The sequence below is a fragment of the Entamoeba invadens genome, assembly GCF_000330505.1.
Source record: "Entamoeba invadens IP1 unplaced genomic scaffold scaff_1105074724939, whole genome shotgun sequence".
Taxonomy (NCBI): Eukaryota; Evosea; order Mastigamoebida; family Endamoebidae; genus Entamoeba; species Entamoeba invadens.
In genome coordinates, this window is record NW_004440180.1 from 80,684 (window position 1) to 99,796 (window position 19,113).

Below are 19,113 nucleotides of genomic sequence, written 5' to 3' on the forward strand. Positions count from 1 at the left end.
CACGATTTCCATTTTCGTCTGCTTTAAAAGTGTTGTTGTCGACTTGTGGATATATAATATACTCAGTTCCATCAACATCTGTATTGTTGTGCGCCCCGTTGCAGTTTGATGTTGTGTATTTCAACAACGTGTAAATTAGGTATGAACCAGTGTACATAATCGATCCCAATTTCTTTATACACTTTCCCAATGTATTCTGCCTTTTTCATGGTTCTTTTTATAAAAAAAAACTAAAATCCCGACTATTTCCGATCAACTGTTTATGTTGTTGCAAACAGCATGATGGGAAACATTGTTTTCACCGTTTAAATCTTCATTATTTTTTATTAATCATTCAGTTTATTTTTGTGTCTAAAAGACCAATTAAACAATTAATTGATGTTTTTTTAAATAAAAACAAGTAACTTTATTGAACATAATATTGTTTTGTGATATTTGTGTTACTTAAACAAACAAAACAAAAACAAATTACTGAACAAACAAAAATCTCGTTTTATTCATCTTTAATACATTTTAATCGTCAATAACAATTACATCTTTTGAATCGGATTCTTCTATTCCAATGTTTGGAATTTCAGATTTTCCCATTGTTCTTTCAGTGGTTTCTGATTCATCAATTTTTCTCTTTTTTATAACAGTGGGTCTTGAACTATGAAGGGGATGTTTTCCCTTTTTTGAGACAATAACAGACGGCCTGTTTTGTTGAGGGGTTATTGTTGTAGTTGTTTGTTTTGTTGTTGCTTTTGCAGAGGACTGTACTTTTTCTTCAGGTTGTATTTTTGGGAAATAGGTATTATAACCTGATGGTCCAGCTTGTTCACCATCATCATTTTCAGTCCCAATAACAATAACATCACGTTGTTGTGGAATTGGCGTTTGTCGAATAATAACAGGTGGTCGTATTGGCGGATTTCTTGGAATTGTCCTAACTGGGATTCTTCTTGCCTTTATTCTTTGTGGACCAGCTCCGTGATGCATTGGAACACCACTTGAGTCTTCACTTGGTGATTTTTGTTGTTGAGTTTGTTGTTTTGTTGTTGGTTGTGTTGATTGCATTTGTGATATGCTTTGCAACTCTGGCGGCATCACTACTGGTTGTTCTAATAGCTCTTTGATCGTTTTACTTAACATTGGTTTAACTGTTGGTTGTTTGGGGATGGGAGGAGGTATTGGTAACGTTGTTTTTGGAATTAAGAAATACTTGAGTTGTTCGATTCTTTTACTTGATGGGTCTTCAATTATACCAATATTTGCAACAACATTGTACAACTGTGTTTGCATTTTTAAAAACAGTCCGTCTCGGTCATAATTTAAAAATTTAGCAAGATGTATCATACACCCCAATTTAAGTCTGAAATAATCCATTTTCAAAAGAAAATTCTTTTTCATTACTTGTTTTATTTCTGTTGGTAATTGTGAATTCATTAATGCATGGAGATTGTTTTGGAGTTGAAAAATGTACCTCCCATAACTTGGGCGTTCGGTATCATGGATGTTATACCCATTACTAATCAATTTCATCAATTGAATAAATTCACTTTTGAGTATCATTTGTTGGTGTACAATTTTATCTAGAAGTGCATTAATTTGATCTTCCAATTCTTTCATTGCTGCAATAGTTTCGGGTAATTTGGAAGTAAAAATTTGTTTGTTTGAAGAAACATCTCTTTCTAATAAATTTAATATCGAACTGAGGCGATGTCCATATAATGCAAGTACACGCAATATTTTGATGATAACTTCGGGGAGCAAAGCAGACTCTTCAGAGTTGCTATTTGGGTTCATTCCACGTGTTAGATCACAAAACAAGACTAGACAAATAAATAGCATCTTATTGTTTTTATAGAATGACCTTTTGTCATTTTTTAAATATAATTTGTCTTGTGTTGATTCATTGTTTGAAGCTGAAGTCAAAAGAACATTTCATAAGACTTTTCTAAATGCAACCAGATATTTTGAAGTATAAATCACGAACAACATTTTATTCAATTATTAGAAATGTTGAGCTGTTTTTCAAACACCAAGTAAATTTCATAAAATGTATAAATAATAAATAGGTTATAGTAGTTAATAGAAAATAGGAATTTAAATTGACTTGACTTAAAAAGTTTTTATATTTTAAAACAACTTTTGGTTATCTATTTTTTAAAAAGTATTTTTATATTTTTAATGTATTTTTTGATGAGAAAAATTAACAATTGTTGTATTTTAACTTAATAACAAAAACAACAAAAACATATACGCACATTTTTATTGCTTTTCGTATTTGATAGGATGGTTAAATGATAAATTTTTATATAGGAATCAACAATTGTATTTAAAAAAAATATTTTGGTTAATTTGAAACAAAATTGTTCGGTTTTCACAAATAAAACCTTATATAAATAGAAAGAACCCCTTTAAATAATTTTTGATGTTCTAATTTTCATAAAGATCATAATTTTTAAGTTGTTTGGAAATTCTTTTAAATTCTTAAAAGTAAAACAAATTTCTTTTTATTTAAAATAATTTGACATTAAAGTTATTTGTTTGATTGGTTAAACATTGTAATTATAAAGATAATAAATAGATATCGTGATTATCAATTAATATTAAACATATGATTTTTGTTTGAAGTTATGTTTATTATGGTTTAATATAATACCAAAATTAATTATGAAACATAAATTTTTCCTATTTTTTAATAAACGTTAACAATGTATTAAAACACCATATAATTATACTTAATCAAACAATAATCAAACTAAGGATTGATGAATCAAAATTATTATTCAATTTTTATTTATATTTGATATAATTGAAAGATATATATATATATATATAAATTTATCAACAGGAATAATAATTAAGTTTATACTCATATAAATGTAATGAATTGACCATCATTATAAAATATATTAACCATGAGTTTTGCAACCATCACTATTTTTTTAAATAATAATGTTATTATGTAATCAATACGATTAATTGTTGTAAATACCATTTCATATTCATCACATACAATGTTAAGCAAATTAGATAATTTAATTATATTTTTTAACTTAATATTGTTGTTCGATTTTATCATCACATTTTATTATTTATTTTTTCAAATAGTGGCAAAAAATTACTATTATTATTGGCAATGTAGAATTTGGTCAATAAATGCCAAGTTTGCTTCAGATTTCGACTTTTTAAATTACTTTTTAAGCAAAGAGACAAAAAACACAATTAATAGTTTGAAATAAGCGTTGAATATGTCTCTTTAATAATACAAAACATTAACAACTCGTGTCATTTAGATATCATACGTATTGTTATTTGATTTTAATGTAAATTATTTAAAATAATTGATATTTAAATGTTCGACCCAAACAATGAAGATTATCACTAAATATATATTTTCGTTTCATTTGAAAATATTTTTTGAAAATAAAATAATTAAAATTATAATTTATCTGACCATAAATCCCTCTTTAATTCATCGTGATTGAAGTTATAACCAAAATTAATAAATTGCCACTGTTGTTAATTGATAAAAACGCGACAAAACATCACGACAAATGTTTTCAATTATTTCGAATTAAGAAATTGGTCGATTATCCCGACAAAAGGGGGATCTAAAACTATATTCAAACATTATAATGACACGTGTCGCCGCGTTTTTCTACAGTTCTCTGTCCAGTCAATATTGCCTCCCTCTTCCACTATATGAAAAAATTGCGTCAAATTAAAACGAAATTGGGGACAACATCGTAATAATATAAAATATAAACAGTTATGGCAAATCAACGTTTTGAAGTGTTTAAAAACTCCAATTTAAATTCCTCAAAACATAAAGAGTTCTTCCAAATAGATAAAAAAACAGCCGCATTTAAGCTGCACTCGTTCTAAAAAATCACTTCAATATGTTCAGACCAGGAATGCAACCAGGTATGCCACCAATGGGTCCACAAAGTTTCAACTTGTGGGCTGTCCAACCAGTCCCGGGCAATTTCATCACTTCATGCCCACAATGTGTCTATGCTCTCCCACCATCCATCAGAGGGACATGGTGGTTCCCATTGCTTTCTTCAATTGGAATTGATCAGTACCAAAGAATCTACATGTGGTTCATGGGCGTCGACAGAGACAGGAGTGGAACTCTTGAGATCAATGAATTGATGCAGGGCCAATTCCCGGGCAACATTAAGTTGAGCCCAAAGACCGCTTTGAGAATGATGAGAATCTTCGATACTGATTTTAACGGACACATCTCATTCTACGAGTTCATGGTTTGTTTGTGTGTATTAAGAGACCAAAAATAAATCAAAAATAACAGCAAGGCAATGTACAAATTCCTCGAAATGTCATTCAACTTGTTCTTGATGAACGATAGAAACAGATCGGGTACTATGGAACCACACGAAATTCAACCAGCATTGCAACAAATGGGATTCTTCATCCAACCAAGAACAGCTGTTTTGTTGCATAGACTTTTCTCTCTCGGAATGGCTGTCTGCGATGTTAACTGCTGGGTCGCTATCTGCGCGTTTGCTGCACAGTGCAGAAGCTCATATCAAATGCTCTTCATGAATCCATACTACGGACAAATGAAACCATTCAACCCAGTCGAATTCGGTAAATTCCTCGACATCATCACTGCCTTGTTGGAATAAGTCAGTCAAGTCCATCACTTGTTTTTGTTAAAAATTTTGAATATTTTGAATAACAAGAATTAAAATTTTATTTAAAATATTTTTTTAAATAAATGTTTATCTAAACGGAATTATAACATGACTTTATACCCGTTAGAAAAACATATGTTTGGTGCTTTAAATGCAACAAAAAACATATTGACGTTGTATATATCAAAAATGAGATCTAACTATGAGAACATAAATATAAACAAAACTTTGGGGAAACACAAAGTAACTAAAAACAGTTTTATTTGCTTTGAATTCTATCAAAAATTGTTTTTGAATATTTTTTAAATACAAATAAATGAAAAGATGAACGTTTTCAAGCAGATAACGTTGTTTGACTGACTTTACTTCTTTCTCTTTTTGAATGAAAATAACAATAAATTCGTTTTAATTCACTAGTCACAAAATATAAATTTTAATTCAAAAAATACACTACATTATCGCTGAATTATTAAAGATTCAATAAAAATTTAATTGAATTCTTTTATCTTTATAAAAGCCATCTTTTCAGTTATTTTTATAACTAAAAACAACCAAATACCGATCACATATTAAAAATAATTAACAATAATACAATTAAACCAAATGGGACAAAAAACGAAATCGGAGATAAATGAAATTCACTGATCCAAAAACAATAACCATTTGTTAATGTCGATCCATTTATTTAATGTGAAATCTTTTTTTTGAAGGAATAGGATTTAACACTCCATTATAACAGAAAATCGCAAACTCTATTGGGTTAATATTTTTGTAAAGACATGTTTCATTTTATAAAAAAAATCAGTTACAACTTATTGGTAAATAAGTTGATTGGATTGCTTCATGAACTTCTGTTGTTTTTAAACATATATTTTTAGTGTTACAAAATACCGCAGATATACAATAACCAAACCTTATATAATACAACACAAAACTATTATTCAACATCAATGTGTTTCATTTATTTGATCCATATTTTGACTGTATTTTCATACGAATTAACTCTCAAAAATCTCAAGACGAATTGTATGACTGATTTTGTTGCAGTGAACATGGACTCAAGTGAAATTACAATTTCTATTATTTCTGAGTGTTATAAACAAATTCCAAATTACAAACATGATATTGTTGCCTTTAATTTGAAAGCTATTTGTTATGTCAGTCCTTCAAAGTTCTTCATCCACAAAGACAGTTTGAATGTGACTCGCTGTGGTGAATGGTTGAGTGTGACTGGTCCGAGTCAGAAAAGTGTTCATTGTATGGTAGTTGGGTCTGCGACCATGTTCTATCAAAACCAAAACCTTGAGCAGAATGGTGAAAACATTATTGGACTCAAAGCCAAACTTTTTATGCTTGGGAGTTCTCAATTAACATATGTAAAAGATTCCGTATACCAAGCGACTGTAGCTATATGTGATTATTTAATTCAAGTCTCTCCAAGTGTGTTAGTCCTCAATGTCACTGCAAAAGACGTGATGGTACAAGTGTATGACGTTAACAGACCTGTTGAGTTTATTGAAATGAGTCAAACGATGTATCCCAAAAGAGACGACGACACTTTTATTATAGATCGGCCTTTGAATCCAACTGACTTTAAATTGGTGTCTTTAGACTCTGAAAAAGTAGGGATGCCGACGGTCTACGAACAAGTGGGATACAAAGCAACTGGCACGACATCCTTCCCGCATTATATAATGAGCGACTGTAAGTTTATAGCGTCGACTCTTTTATATTCAAAAGAGAGTGAAAAGGTTAATCCGCTCCTGACTTGGTATCAATTCAAAGTGAATAGTGTTTTTAAGGCTGAAATGCTGAATTTGTCAAACCCAATGATTACGACCAATAAAGGTGATGGCGATGTCATGTTATCGTTTATATACGGTTCCGCGTTTTTCATGTCACAAGAGTACACACAACTCCGGTGTGAATTCATAACGGACTTTCAGTTCGAAATTGTCGATGTCAAATTACTCCTCATTAAGAATATAGAAAAGGCTTCGGGAACGGATGGCATTCTTGTTATACGAGATAACCTCAAGTATCAATATAAACAAGTCAACAACACCGTCTCGCTATCAATCGCGATGGACAAGACATGCAAGGAGTTTTCTAACGGAATATCAATTCGCTATAAAAGTGCGCCCGGAGATGTTTTGAAGATTAAAAAAGCTTCCTTTGACCCCATCCAAGAGATGCTTAAATTGCATCAATGCGATCAAAGCTCTTTTGATTGTTCTAATACAGAGTGCACGGTCGATGAAAAGTCGCTGGACGTTGGAATGAACAGATGGAAAGATGGATGTGCACCAATTTGTGGGCGGTGTCGAGACGGGTTTGTTTGCACCACAATGGGAAAATGTGTTGTTGAAGCAAATAACAATTTGAGAAGCCATTCTATTTGTACTCAAGTCGTCTTATTCCTTTTAGTGGTGTTTCTCTTGTGAATTAATAGTTTATTTATGTTATTTGGTATATTATATTAAATTAATTATAAGTTAAATTTATTTAGTATAAAATAGTAAAATTATAGTAATTTAGATTTGGAATAATATTGCTATTTTTATAATCACAGAATTTATGAAAAATATAGTACTAAATATAATAGTATAATTATTATAAGTTATAATAAAATTTGGTTTGAAGAATTAAAAAATAAAAAACATTATAATTTAAATTATAATATTTCATTTGGTTTGATGAATTATTATTTATAATTCATAATTTATAATATATAATATATAAATTATAAATTATAATAAATCACATAGTTCAATAATTCCATTTGTTTTAGTAAATTAAATCATAACACACACAACGATCCTTATAACATTTTTCATTCTCATTTTCTTCATCCCAAAATCGCAGTACGAAAACGTTTTTGAAGTACTTCAGTGTACTGCTGTTAAGTCTGATTGGGTTGATTTCGAAATAATCCATTAAATATTTAAACTTTTTGCATACCATTGTGATGTAAGCAAAATCTTCAAAAGATTGAAAGAAAGTAGAGATGTATATCAAGTCTTTACATTCCAGCTTGGTTTTAAACATGAAAATCTCAGTTGATCTCTTTCTTTTTGATGATTTTTAAGTGTTTTTTATCCTTTTGATTCTCTTCTCTTTTTTTGAAAAGATTGATGGTATGTCTTTTAACGTTATCTGGTCTCAAACGTTATCTAGTGGACAAAAAATAGCTTTAATTTTGTCCAAACATCGGGCATTAGGTAAAACGTGAAAAAACTCGAAACAATTGGGACGGATTTTTTGTACGGCTTCCCGAAACTTTCCAAATTTTATGGTCCAAAAGTTACCAAATAAATTTAAAAGACAAACTGTTCTTAAAAAATTGTGAATTTGAAAACAAATGCTATAACCCAAATACATATATTATACTATTTGAATTTTATATTGTGTTAGACTAACTTTGATAGTATTATTTTAGTAAAATTTTGAACAAAGTTTATATAAATATTTTAACTGTTTTTAATTATTGATATCATTAAATATTAACTACTTCATTATGACATTTGTTTTTTTTTATTTTTAGTATTATGTAATTATGATAAAAATAATTTTTCTAAGAACAATGAAATTATGAAGCTTGAGTGTATGGATTGGCGTTTTGAACTCTTCTTTTCCTCCAATAAATAACCCCAATTACCACAACCACTACAACAACAAATAGCACTACCAGAACTGCTATAACCACCCCAATAACGATCCCGATTGTTTTACTATTACTCTTTGTGTTGTCATCTTCTTGCATTATACCTTTCTCTATCATGAAGTCGCCACTCCTCTTTTCATAATAAACACCATTCACCACACTTTTCTCGATAGTCACATCTTCAAAATGAACTTTTCCTTCACCTCCTATATTGACTTTACTATTTGAAAAAGAAACCCTTTTTATTTTCATTTCTTTTTCAACATTAAATTCTAGATTTGAATCAATAATTGAAGAGTCTTTCATTTCAACATCGATAAAGGTGGCATTCTTTGTTGTGAAATTTACAATTTGGGAATATTCAAATTCGACTTCTAAAAATGTTGATATTTGAAGTGAGTTGTTTGTGAAAATAACGTTATCAAATTTGACATCTGCGAATACTGTTTTATAAAAGGTTGTATTTTGTATCAACATTTTTGTTGCACCTTTTTTCCATTTTACATTTTCTAAGTTAGATTCAGAGAATAATAAACTGTTTTTCAAAAGTCGGTACTGTCATATTTTTAGAACTTCCTAAAGTCCCGTTTTTTATTTTCGTTTTTTCCTAAAAAAATAAAAAACAAAAAATCGAAAGTACCGACTTTATTTTGAAAAAAATACCAATCCCGTTCATTTATTTTCGTACAAATTCGGGAAAATATCGGAATATTAGCCAGCCTTTTCCAAAAACCCCGATCCCGTTATTTGATTTGACCACAACTCGATACTTCGCAACATATACACAGCATTGTTGACCTAAAAGCACAACAATTAACGTTTTAGTGAATTTGGATGGTGTTGTTCGTGTCGAGTTTTAACTGAATATTACTTTCGTTAAAATTTAATTGAAATTTAAAACAAACTGTGGTTTTCTATTCTGAATAAAAAATAATGAAATATAGAGTTCAAAAAACACCAAAAAAATTACAGTAAATGTTTGATAATTTTGACAGGCATAAGTCAAATTGTCAAAGGTCAACACAAGAAAAGACAATAAAATAATACAAAATAACAATAATGTTTTGTTATTGGATATTTTTAAAAAGATGTTCTCACTGAAATGCTCAAAAAGAATGTCGACTTTATAAAACCCAACAAAGATAAGTTATCAAATCATTTTGTTATTTTTATTTTTCTTGTGACAACACTACTAAGCATACTAATCTCGGAACTTAGCTTATGTTTTCTGAATATTTCATTAATTAATGAAATGTTTGATAATAAAAAAGATTGACATTAAATTTATTTGCTTTTGTACTAAAATGCACTTTTGGGACAATTCACATGTTTTTTAGAAACAAAAATCCCGTTATTTCAAATTTTATATGGAATTTTTTAATGCTTAAAAATTCTCCAAATAAAAAAATAATTTTTGAAGACTGTTTTTTTCTTTTTTACTTGGAAAAAATAAGCGAATTTTATTACAAAAAAACGATTCCCAAAAATAATAAACAAAATAAATCCAAAAAATCGGGACACCTCAGTACCGACTTTTGAAAAACAGTTTACATTGTTCATTGTTCCAATATCAAAACCAGTTCTTTTCAAGTAGCTATTAAATGTATGCAATTTGTTCACATTCATATCATAAAAAGTCACATTATTAAGTACAAGTTCTTTTATAACATTTTTTTCAAAACTTGATGCTTTCAACACAAGGTTTTTCATTTGAACAGTTTCCAAAACACTGTTCAACAGTGTTATTTTTGAAATATTTGTATCATACAAATTTACACATTTGCGTTCAATTTTTTCAATTGCATAATTACTCAAAGATTCATTTGTTTTAAAACTTACATACCCAACATCTTCACATGTGTTGTTGTACTTTTCAAGATCAATTTCACTGATAATTTTGTTTAACCCATTGCATAACAATGAATGATAAATAATAGATTGATCAATTTCCTTTATAAAATCGGTACACTCTGAATATTCTATTCTCTCAGAAGGAGAAATTGGTCGAACGGTATTCTCACAACGTATGTCTGCAAATTTTGAACCATCAATAGATACTGGAATTGACTCTGAAAAAGCCAGTGATAGTAAAGCAATGAAAAACATTATTGTTATTTGTTTCTTCAGAAAACCTTTTTATTTAATAAAAATTGGGTGGTTCTTTCTATTTATAAAAAATGAAATGTTTGAGAATAGAATTTAAATACTTTGTTTATGTTAAACCGTTTTTATTGTGGTAATAAATGGAAATTATTTAATAACTTGATATTAATAATTTAGTTTCCCAATAGTAAATTGGTGTATATTACCAGAACCATCTGGACATGTGTTTCATTTTCTTTCTTAAAAATCGAGACAACTACTTTAAAACTGGCTTATTATTTTAATAAGCTTTTTCAAATTAAGTCTTATTTTATTAAACACAAAGAAAACTACTTAAACAAACACAAAACCAAAAAAGAAACAATGCATCTTCCTTCGTATTAATTTGGTTATTTATAGCAAAAACTGTTTTTGTTATAACTTTATATATACCCTATTTTTAAACAATTACCAATTCGGTATCTTTAAAATAATTTTAAAAGTAAAAGAGGTAAAAGTTATTTAATTAACAGGAGAATATAATTGCAAAAATAAAAACACAGGTTATTAATTGTTAATCTGATTTTAAAACTTTTGTTTATTTAATTATTGACTATCTTATAATTCATTTTTTTGTAACAAATAAAATTGCTTTGTGTAATAATCAGTATTCATCACAATAAAAGATTTATTTGGTGATAATTAATATATATAAAAAATACCCAGTAGAAGTATACAATTGAACCATCAAACCTTCGCCCAGCAAACGAACTTTAGCCTAAAGAAAGTTAATTGTTTTCTATTTTTATATTAACACTTAATTTTATGAATGACTTTTCAAGGGACATTCAATAACACATTTTAACAAATATTGTTTTTTGCCTTTTTGTTCTTTTTTAAAATCGGAAAAATAATTGTTAATACAGTTAACTGAAAAAGTAAGATGCTGAGAAAAAAAAGGATGCTAATCTAAAGAGTGTTAACGTGATTAACCACTTTTGTGTGGATGGCTTTGAAAATCTTACACATTTTTGTTGTAATTAATATAAAATTTGGCTAAGAGTTTACAAAAAATGGGTTTTTTGGACCGAATTCATAAAAAACCGATTTTTTTAAAAGTTAAAACAGAAAAAACAAATTTTATTTTTAGTAAAAGTCATCTTTTACTTTTACCATTTAAACGAATTTGCCGCAAAAAAACAATTTTGTTAAAAAATTTAAGACTAAAGTTTTTAATTAATTAACTTTAGTTTATTTAATTAATTGTATAAACTATATGTTATCAAAAAAATATTGAAATTGAATAATTTATAAAATGACATATAATTTGTCATAAAAATACTATGGCATAATTTGCTGTGGATAGGTTGAAAAGGTGTGGATGGTAAATATGGATAGACAATCTTTATTATTATGTTTTAAATGAAATGATTAACATGACTTGTTTTTTAAGTGGTTTTTGTTGGTATTTGCAGTATGATTCTATTCTAATTAATATGTGTTGTTATGATTTTTTTATAACATAGAAAAATAACTTATGGTAACAATGTGGTAATTTGCCATTTAACTTTTTAACTTTTTTATAGTAAAAATTACATTTTATTCAACTATGTTAATAGAATTTGTTTTGTGATTATTCTGTCATTTTTATGTTCATTAATAATATTCTATTGTAATATAATTTATTGTTATCAATTAATAGTTTAGTTTAGACATAAAACCTTTGTCTTTAACATTTTCAACAAAATCAGAATATAATTTAGGATGTAATACCCGTCTTTATGCGTATAATTTGCGCCAACATAAAGAACTTTATTTAACAAATTTCAATTCCCAAATATTATTATTAGAGTACAGTGAAAAATCACTGCGGCGTGAAATATTACTGCGAATTGTTATTGGGCAAAAAATAATGTTATTAAGGGTTTTAAAACATTTTGGGTTAATTTTTTTTGTTATTCGAGGTTGTTAAAATGAAAAACGACAATTTTGTTCTACAAAATCTTTTGAGGCTAAGTCAACAGATTGTGCTAAGAGGAAAAATGGCGTTTTTATATACTTTTTATGAGGGTTTTGTTTTTTTCTTTTCTAATTGAAAAACAAAATGTTTTAAATTTTTGTTATTACAAAAAGACAAATTCTAAATTATAGTTTCACATATCCAAAAATTATTTTATCAAGTAAAAATTTGTTTTGATATTTTTAAATTGTGAATAAATGTACCAATAATTGATATTGATTTATTCGTTACATCAATTTATGAAATATAATTTTATTGAACAGTCCATATCTATGCCAAAATATGAACACATTTCAACAATAAAGTTTTGCTTAAAATCGTATTGTTGTTGAAGATTAAAAATTATAAATAAATAATCGTTATCATAATTTTAATTACCAAATAATCACTTAACAATATAATTTCATTCTGATGTATAAAGTGTATTCATTGGTTGCTTTCACAATGATTTGTTATTCGGAAAAACATTACTCAATGTCTTGTATATGTTTTATGAGAGTCGTTGATTTTTCGATTAAAAAATTTAGAGAAAAAATCTAACCGTCACACCGTGACACAAAAAATGGTTTAAAAACAAAATGAATAAACAATATAATTATGTATTTAATATCAACATCTGTAATATCGAAATCGTTTAGTAAATACTTGACATATTGGTTGTATGATCACTGGCTATTTTGATTGTAAAATGATGTGGAAATACATTCACTATTTACATAAAATAAATCAAACGATGAACTATCATTATAGTATAAATATAATTAAAATATAATAAAAAAACAAACAAGTGAAATAGTTAATTGACATGTATTTTTAATTAACATCAACATATCAATAGCAAAAATTTATAATAAAACAACAATAAATTATAATTTATTTTTTTAAATGTAAAACTATTTTTTTAATAATTATTATCATATAATTAAACTAGTTGATAAATTCTGGCAAATATTATTATAAATTATCATTATTTTAAAAGGGTTAAAACACCAGAACCCCAAACAACTTAATTCTTTCATTTCAACAAATTATTTGGATTTTAAATTGGTGTGATTAAATTATCGACCATTTGAAAACCTTACGCTCGTTAAACGTTTGTTATCGTCAAATATATTCATTTTTATTAATTTATTAATATGATATGTTTATAACGTGTTTTTGTATTTTGTTTATGTTTATTGTATTGCAATTTGTGTTGTTATAATAATTTCGAAGTTGATATATTATTAGATTTTTACAATTCGAGTTGATATTTCTATGTGTTTTTGTATTATTATGTTAAAACATATTGATCATAATGGTAATTTAAGTTTATTCAATTGAAGTTAATAATTTCAATATTCACAACAAAAATTAACGACTAGCTGAGCAGAAATCACATTTCAAATAATAATGTCCAAAAGGTGGACTATTTATTCAAATTTCAATGTTTTAATTTATTCGTTTTTGTAATTATGTTTTGATGTATTGTTTGGTTTTTTATGTTATAAATTGTTAAAATCAATAAAATAAAAACCAATATCTAGTTTGAGTTGTTTGGAATGTTCCTTTTTACGAATTTACCCTTGTTTTAATTGATAGCCATATTATATAACATTTTTACAAAGTAAATTATTTTTTATGTTTTATAAGCAACAATAACATTATTTTTTGCTCAATAACAATTCGCAGTAATATTTCACGCCGCAGTGATTTTTCATGATACTCTAAAATAATAAACTAATGGAGTGTTAATATAAATTACAATACTATTAGTAAAAAGTGATAATTAATGCGTTTTTGAGCCACGATTAACAAAAAGATAATATATTTAAAATGATATTAAAAATAAATATTTTTTAATGCAAAAAACGGATAATTTTCCAAATTATAATCACATAAACCACTTTTGAAATGTTTTTTCAATTAAAAAAAACGAAAAAATGGTGTTACATATATCAAATAAACTGGATAATACACGTAAATTTTGTTAGTTATTTTATTTGTTCATTTTGATCTATTCTTATTTTACCACTCCAAAAAAGGCTGAAAATAGCGTTTTTTCTTACTATGAAATTATTGCAAATATTGGAAATACTCCTTATGGGGGTATTTATGTTTGTATATGATTTTTGTCCCATAAATGATTATAAATAACAATTATTAGTTTTAAAAATCATAACATATGGTTTCAAATGGATATTTGAATTTTTTCGACAAAAAAATAAGAGGCTATCCACACAAAATATTCCAATCCGCAGGGATTCACCATTTCCGTGTGGATACGCCCTATCACGTTAACACTCTTAAATATAAATTAATTTAATATTATTAATAATAAATAATTAATATAAATTTATTTTGGTTTTTTCATTTTATTAATTTTTTGATTAATAATTTATATTAAAATTAATAGTAATTTTATTATCAATTGAAATCAACCAATAGTTACGAGCATCCTCCTCTCTCAAGCATCCCCATATTTCCTCCTACTCTAATTAAAAAAAGTTGATACAAAATTTTAATTTGTCGAACTATTTAAATACTTTTTGTATTTAATAGCTATTAACTCATTTCTCCACCAAAAAACTCATTTTAACAATTTGAAACAAAATACTTCTTATTTTAAAAATAAAAATAAATATAGTCAGCGAAAAATACCACTTGTATTTCTTTAGTGTTTTCGATGGTAAAATGTTATTCTTTTACATTTTTTTGTTTTTAGGAAAAAAATAAAAAAGAAAAAAGCACACAAAAAATCAGAGTTGCTATTGCTCTTTCAAACTGAAACAGCCAATAAAACGAAAATTATTTTCTAAATAAAAAATACTAAAAAATAATTAAAGTGTTTTAAAAATTCAATTATAAAACAATGATAAAAAAATATCAACAATTATAATAAATTGTAATAATTACCTTGGTTTACACAAAAGTGTTGTGGATTGTAATAAAAAATATATACCGACGGCTGAGGAGACACCCCACAAATACTTGATATAATTAAACATCATTCTAATTGTTCATACAATTTTATTGTTGTCTAACTTGTTGTTCTGTTGGTCATTTAAAACTGAATCATAAACAAATGAAACCAAGCTTACATGTAAAAACAAACTATGATATGAACATCGATCAATCAACAAACACTTAACAACAACACCAATTGTCCCACAATAATTTATAGATTAATAGTTCTCTAATGATTATTTTACTATGTATTATTGGTTTTATATGTAAGAATGAATAAAAACTATATTATTATTATTTTTGTTTTTTTATTAACCCTAACTATCTTCACATGAAAAAATGTTATTTATTACTATTTATTAACTATTAACTATAATATCATTTTATTATAGTAATTTATAGTAAAAATATAATTATAAAATTGGATCTTTTATTTTTGTTTATTGGTTGTGTTTTATCATCATTTTTAATGGTTTTTGCTTCTTTTTTCTCCTAATTACCCGATATTTAACAATTAATTTATCTGTTTATATCAATATTATTTTTTTCATTTTTTTGATTTATCAAATTATTAATTCGAGGCAAATTTAAATTATTGCTACAATTTACATAATAATATTATTAATTATTTTAACCAATTAGAGTATAAAAGTATATCATTTTTAAAATGCATTTTTGGCAGAACTATCAACCCGGCAATAAAAACCACTTGTGAACATTTTACTTGGTATTCTAATGATAAATCTTTACCAGTTTTTTATGTTTGCATTTATTATTTAATTTATCCGCCCACTCAGCAAATAAAACCACTAGGAAACATCTTCCATATTGTGTATTAGATGTTTCTTTCCACTAATATTTAATATGCCGAGTTTTAAAACTTTGTTTTCGTGTCTCTTTTTTCGGCATACACGAATGATTGCTACCATTTATTTGATATTTTGTTTTGATTTTTTTTACTAAAAAGTTTTGGAAAGCGTCAAACAAACAACATTTTTGTAAAAAGAATAGCGACAACTAAAACCACTTGTAAACATTTTACTTTAAACACAACATGAAAACTTGACACTATTACAATGTTTGCCTGAAAAATTGGCAAATTTTAGAAAAAAATGTAAAAAACAATAGGGGCAAACCGAAATTCACAAAACCACTTGTGATAATTAATTCTTAATATTCCGATTAAAGTTGTTATAATTTTATATTAATTTAAAAAATGCCACACCAATTGAGTTTTTTAAAACACAACGAATGGCACACATTCATCGCGCTGATGTTTGACAGTGAAATAATAAAATGATGGTTTGTGACCCACATCAAAACATTGTGGAAACGTGTTTGAAAATATCAAATTGGGTTTTGGCCGACGAATATACTTTTGAAAAATTGAGGTATTGGTTGAGATAGGGGATGTAATAAAGGTGCAATGATTATAATGGTGAAATATAAATTATTGAGCGTTATTGAACTGTTTGAAAAACAAATTCACGTTGCATTTGTTCAGATTTATTGTGTTTCCAACAAGGTGTATTCAAGTTATGAACCCAATAAACAGGACTAAAAAAGAAAAAAGTTACAGAAGGGGGTGTTGAACAAAGGTTCAGCCAAAGGTTTGAGTCTTAACGTTTTGTTTTTTTGGTTGAATAACATTTCATAATAACAAAATTTGCTTAATTTTTGAATTTAAAACGGTATTCGTTAAAATAGTTTTAATGTTAATTCTCAGATAAAAAAAATATTTTTTTTATTTTTTTTGAATAAGTCTCTTAATAGATCCAGCAAACAACCATTTCATATTACCAAAAAATAATTTAAAAACAAAAAAGTCAAAAGGCAATTTAAAATGTTATAAGAGAGTGGTCTTTCTATTTTTATGTAAAATTGACACTTAAAATAGATTTTTAAAAAAAAAACTTAAACTATACATAAAACTATAAATTTGTTAAAAAAGAACCATTTTATTTATCCAAGTGGTTTTATTCCACAAGTGGTTTTTTTCGCTGTTTATATATTTTATCAATAGAAAAACCAAATAAACCATATTTAAAGTTTAAATCACATAACAATTATAATGATTAATTATAATAATTTTTATTAAATTATAAAATAATAAATCGTAAAAAATACCCTATATAGAACCATATTTTAAAAATTTAAATAAAAGGAAATACAATTAATGGTAAACAATATTTTCTTTTGGTAAAAAAACGTAAACTCGACATGTTCATAAGAAAAGTTTTATCAAAAAAATATTTACCACTAAAAGTTATAAATATACATATTTAATTCATATTTTTAATGTTCCAATATAACCATGGTCCGGCAAGGTTTTCGCAAGATAAATGATAGCTTAATTTTGATCCAAATAACGGGTATTTTTCCTAATAAGATTTTTTGTAAATATCTCGTTTATTTGCTCAAAAATGGTTGTGTTACTTAAATCATAATGGGTCTTTTTGAAAGTTTTTGTTTGAGTAAAATATTAATTTTTACAAGTTTTTAACGTAAAAAAACGGGAAATAATAATTTGTTCTTTTTGCTTGAATAAAAATAAATTTGATGCTCTATAAATAAAGGCATTTAAAAAATAAAGGTTCTTATGAATAGATAAACATTTTAATTAAATTAACTATTAACCGATCATTTAAATAATTATTACAATCCCGAATTTATAGGGATGTATGTATAAATAAAAGGACAATATTTTTAGGTATTTATTATCTTAATAAACGGGGTGACTGGAATATTCCAAATGCAACTTCCAGAAACTTTAAAACCCTACAAAAATGTTTTTTGTTATTAACTTTTGTTCAAATTAATAAATTGTTATACTAACTCTTACTTATTCAATGAAAAGAAAAATAATACCAAATAAAAACTGAACCACTCAATTAAAAAACTTCTTAACTTTCAAGTCGTTTGAATTTTTGATCTTTTGTCAAAGAACCATGTTTTTTTCACAAGTATCAAATACTTGTTGTTCTTCGTCAAGTAAGTTCTTAGAATGTGATCGTTCGAATAAAGTGTTTCGAAAATGTTCATTTCAAACCTCATTTATGTTAAGGTTGTTGGTAGAACCAAGGTCAACACGGGCGACATTAAGTGCCGGACTGCACTAATTTACACCTTCAAGAACACAATGAACATTTCACAATGTTTTTTAAGTTTACTACTACATACGCAGTTGGAACAAACCCTTGACCTTTTTAAAAAATTATTAATCATGATTAATTTATGATTTTGTAGAAGTAAAAGAAGAACCCCCTTTTCTTTCTTAATCAACCATAATTTGTCATTAATTTTAATTTAAAACGATTTTTAAATTGGTTGATGTTTAAAACAATAATAAATCAAATAATGTTTTTTAATTAATGATATAAAATAATTGATTAAAAATAAAACATTAAATACAATATATAACATATTGTATAATATATAATATAATATTTAAACTTTTTTATCAAAAACATCTGTTTTTAATGTATTTGAATATAATGTTGTTCTTTTAATACTCTTTGGTTATTTCAAAATAAAAATATTACGTTGTTGTATTACTGTTGATGCGTTTTTATTTGACATATCAAAAACTTAAAAATCTATCAATCAACATTTGATGTTAAAATAACACATAACCAAATTCTTAAAAATTATGTGAAAGGTCCATTTTATAGTTTCTAAAAATTAAATAATTTTTATGTTTTAACAACGTTTGTGGTAATTCTTTTAAGCACAAAGTGTTCAAATTACAACATATG

At 26.3% G+C, this 19,113-nt stretch overlaps 3 protein-coding genes across 3 annotated transcripts; 2 read left to right on the forward strand and 1 right to left on the reverse strand.

Annotated features, from left to right (window-relative positions):
- Positions 1–513: 513 nt before the first annotated feature.
- On the reverse strand, positions 514–1,608 carry EIN_418130 (hypothetical protein; the record flags this gene model as incomplete). The annotated part of the gene is made up of 1 exon (XM_004254687.1): positions 514–1,608. One exon carries the CDS (start codon positions 1,606–1,608, stop codon positions 514–516), a length of 1,095 nt encoding a protein of 364 aa, XP_004254735.1.
- Positions 1,609–3,887: 2,279 nt separating this feature from the next.
- EIN_418140 (peflin, putative) lies at positions 3,888–4,637 on the forward strand (the record flags this gene model as incomplete). The annotated part of the gene is made up of 2 exons (XM_004254688.1): positions 3,888–4,253; positions 4,305–4,637. 2 exons carry the CDS (start codon positions 3,888–3,890, stop codon positions 4,635–4,637), a joined length of 699 nt encoding a protein of 232 aa, XP_004254736.1.
- Positions 4,638–5,596: 959 nt separating this feature from the next.
- On the forward strand, positions 5,597–7,090 carry EIN_418150 (hypothetical protein; the record flags this gene model as incomplete). Its single annotated transcript, XM_004254689.1, has 1 exon — positions 5,597–7,090. One exon carries the CDS (start codon positions 5,597–5,599, stop codon positions 7,088–7,090), a length of 1,494 nt encoding a protein of 497 aa, XP_004254737.1.
- Positions 7,091–19,113: the final 12,023 nt, after the last annotated feature.